This window comes from Triticum aestivum, chromosome 2B (genome assembly GCF_018294505.1).
Source record: "Triticum aestivum cultivar Chinese Spring chromosome 2B, IWGSC CS RefSeq v2.1, whole genome shotgun sequence".
Taxonomy (NCBI): Eukaryota; Viridiplantae; Streptophyta; class Magnoliopsida; order Poales; family Poaceae; genus Triticum; species Triticum aestivum.
In genome coordinates this window covers 798,987,817-798,991,852 of record NC_057798.1, presented here as the reverse complement: position 1 = coordinate 798,991,852, position 4,036 = coordinate 798,987,817, and the positions used below count along the sequence as shown (strand labels likewise).

At 49.1% G+C, this 4,036-nt stretch overlaps 1 protein-coding gene across 1 annotated transcript; it reads right to left on the bottom strand.

Annotated features, from left to right (window-relative positions):
* Positions 1-1,756: 1,756 nt before the first annotated feature.
* Positions 1,757-3,238, bottom strand: LOC123039705 (uncharacterized). Its single transcript, XM_044462748.1, has 2 exons — positions 2,820-3,238; positions 1,757-2,703 (listed from the first exon to the last, which is right to left on the bottom strand). Exons 1-2 carry the CDS (start codon positions 3,236-3,238, stop codon positions 2,082-2,084), a joined length of 1,041 nt encoding a protein of 346 aa, XP_044318683.1. The 3' UTR covers positions 1,757-2,081.
* Between the last annotated feature and the right edge of the window lie 798 nt (positions 3,239-4,036).

Below are 4,036 nucleotides of genomic sequence, written 5' to 3'. Positions count from 1 at the left end.
CAATCAAAAATTATAGATATGTTGGAGACGTATCAGTGGCGGTTCAAACTCTGGTTTCCAGGGCCAAGGCAACTAAGGTGGTTTTAATCAGCAGTCTGGTCATGGGAATCAGCAGCAATCTGGTTATCAGAGTAATCCGAAGCAGTTGAATAGTGGACAATATCATGTGTTCATCACGAGTGCCATCTTCGGCATGGCGGGTGGCAGATTTGACGACGACCAATACAAATCTGTCGACTCGGGTGTCGTCTCGTGCGGTTTCGATGAGGCAATGGTCGTCTGCAATCCGCTCTGCTGCTTCTGGGAGGACAGCACCCGACCGACAGCGCGATCTGTCAGGCGCAAGTCCATTACTTCAGCGCATCGTGCGCTCGGATCCTCTGAGGCTGGAACATCGCGGGTCCTGCCGGGAGCCTTCCAATCTACATTTCTCCATCACTGGTCCGCCAAAATATGATTCCTACCGGGACCGGTGTGCCCACCATGGGAACGAGAGGATGAGGGCTGCCGGGGCTCGATTCGATGCTGACATGGCGGCGGTGGAGGCGGCTGATGCGGCGGCACGCACGCCCCAGAGGAGGAAGCCATCCGCGCCCGCATTGTAAAGAAGCGGCAGCGGAGGTACACACGGGCCCTGGTCCGAGAGCAGAATCGGGCGGTCCGTGGCATGACCAAACTGCCGCCCAAGGAGGAGAAGGAGGACATCGACGGGTCGGATAGCTCCGGCTCGTTCCATACTATATGCCTTCGACCTCTCCTTCCGCGGGAACGACGACAAGGGCAGCCGTGGATGATCTTCTCCATAGCTAGTATGTAGGTTAAATATGTGAATTTTTTATTGTCCGATGACATGTCCTTATGTAGTACGTAGTCGCATGAGTTTGTTTGAATTTCAGGTGTCCGATTATGAGAAGAGAAATTTGAGGCATGATCGGTTAGTGTCCGTGAGCGCGCCCAAGCACTTCCACATGCATTTGAGGGATCGGATTCGCCAAGTTCGGTTGTAGATGCTCTAATACGAGCTAGCTTCAGCACGATCGATCTCTCGCCAGGTGCCGAATTGGATGGCAATAGAGTCGTGTTTTTTTAACACAGATGCTCAGAGTAAATTTTATGATATGATGATTGTAATCAAGATTATTTATCAAGTAACTACTATATGCTTTGTGAGGTTTAATTCTGTACTAAACAGAACAATGGCTATATTTGTTTATTTATCATGCCAAACTGCAACCAAGCTAGCAAGCTGCACTTGCTTTCCAGGATGGATAGATTACTTCAAAAGAAATTTGCGGATGAAACAATTTAACTAGTGAGGATTTCTCCCCCCCCCCCCCCCCCCCCCCCTCCGCACCTTCTGAGCCGATTCGGGGGCAACCCTAGTGGCACCGTCACAGCGTCTCCCCCTCCCTCTCCCTTCCCCCCGCCATTGCCAGAGGGCTTCTTCAGCGTGGGTGCACGGCCCCGATGAAGGTGCGGGCGGGGACCTGGCGCCTCCTTCCTGGATGGAAAGGGCCTTGGCTCCTGGGGTGGAGGCCGTAGCCGGTGTAGCTTGGTGCGGCCTGCGTGCGGCAAGTTGTGCCGGCAGGTGCTGGTTGGCAGCCTCCCACGGCTGTGTGGGCAACGTGGAGGTTCTGGTCGATGTTGATGTGGCGGCACTTCGCATTCGCCAGTTTTCCATGGAGAAGGTTTTTCAGTACATGTTTCTCGGTCCTTAATTTCAAGTCTTCAAATGATAGGTGAATACTCTATGGGACACATTTCTACCTAGAAAGTAGAAAATTAAAAATTTGTACTGATTTCTTAAGACCATAAGTACAAAAATTACTGTATCGAGATTTTTTCCAATCCATGGCGTGACATCCATTTAAACAATCTGTCGAGATTTGTGAAGCAATATTGCATGGGTCATATAATTAATGCTATTCTAGAAAGTACACATAAAATAAATACAACACTAGATTTTTCAGATTTATCTCGACTATAATGTGAGAAAGTAACATTACACATGTTCTACTGTAATTGAATACACCAAGGGTGTTGCTATCTGTAAAAATGATAATCCATGACACGCTTCTGAATCAATTATTTGTAGGGAACTTTGCGGTCCAACACGGTGTGTATGGAAATGAGCTTTCGATCAAGTTACCGCCTTCAGCAAACCAATCATACTGTGTGGGATACATGTATCCCAAGTCCTGAAGCTTTGAGGTACTCAGGTGATAGGCAAATCCTCTCTCCAATGATTCACTCAAAAAGACAACTTCTTTCTGGGGATGAAATCCAATAATGTCAACATATTCTCTGTACTCCCCATCAACCTTATCTTTGGTGTCAAGAACATCCTCATTATCTGAGTCCCATTCAAATCCATTTTCCAGTGATGCTTGTTCTTTGTAATCAGGAAATCTATCATGATAAGAATGATAGTTGCTATCTTCCATGACCCAAGACCCCTGAACTTTCGGATTGTAGCCCCGATGTGACAGTATATGCCTAATATCTGCTTGATACTTCAGGACCCACTCGAGACGGGCAGAAGATTCATCGAGGATCCAAACTTGAAGCCGCTCTGCATGGGAAGCAATTGATGCGAGATACACTCCCTTCTCTGATCTTCCAAGCTGTAGTTTTGGAGTTCTGCTCGAATTAATATCTTGGGGCGGTTTAATTACTTGGTACTTGCCGCTTGACAAAGATATTCTATGCATATAAAAGTAGAAAAACAAACAAAACAACACACATAAACAAAATTAAAATCGAGTGATATATCACATAATTAATTAGGAAAATGATGGTGCATGCAGGCTTAAGTATACCTCATAACAAAATAGTGGTGCACATAGAGGTGTCCACGCCAGTAGACAGCACTTTTTGGGTCGCCGGACCAAGGCAGGTCGGCGACGGTGCTGAACGACTCCCCTTGCCACTGGAATGATCTCTCCTCCCACCCATTCGTCCTCGAGGAGAAAATTTGCAGCAACATCGGGGACGGCGGCCACTCCCATGCCGCCACCCCACGGTCCAGTGTTCCCCGCCTGTAAGGACCCTCCGGGACGACGAGCACCTCATAGTGCGGCGACACGGCAGGGTCAAACATGATGTACCGGTGGTACATGAAGTGCTCCTTGCCGTAGCGGCATGGCGGCCGTGGGGAAGGCAGCTTGGCCCATTGCCGTGTAGCGGGGTTCACCACGTAGCCGCCGCTCAGAAGGAGGAGGCCGTTGCAGTGGTCCATTATGATCGCGGCATAGAAATCACGGGCAGCATCAGGCAGGTAGTGATGGAACTTGGAGCTGACCGTGAGTCCGTGACTGGTGCCGGCGAGGGGCGGGCGAAGAGCTCCGTGAGACAGTGGCCGTTGAAGTTGATGAGGATGCCCGCCAGCGGGAGGGGGAGGAGGTGCATGAGGCGGCGTGTGTCGATGATGGCGCGCCAGCAACTGTGGACGCACCGTGCCGCGGCAAGGCCGTGCGGACGAAGGCGGCTAAGGACATCGACGAGCAGGTCGTCAGGTAGCTCCATCACCATGACCATGATCGGTTGATCTCGCGCCTTGACTGGCCTGGTTAGTTTGTTGAGCTCCACGAGACCTAATCTTAGTGTTCTGGACGCACCGTGCCGTGGCGAGACCTGCTTGCTGATCGGGCAGTTGAGGCGGCCGTGCAAAAAGCAGTTAGGTTATAGCGCCGACCGAATCCTTTATCCATTACACATTGATGACTGAGATTAAACCATACGTTTGGTAACAAAGGGCATGATAGTCATATTTACCGCGCATATATAAGTACAATACAGCCCAGCGCCGGACCCAGGAAATTTTTTGAGAGGGGGCAAATATGTAGTTCATGAATTGAATTCATATCGCAAGTATCCATATAAACTAAAACTTGAGCACAATCATTTCATTCTACACAAGATTATCATGTTCATTCTGAACTGAAAGAAAACTAACAATACGAAGAAAATGACTTACATCAGTATGTCGATATCTTATTCCAAAGTTGCAAAAGCAAACATTGACACATCGTTCTAA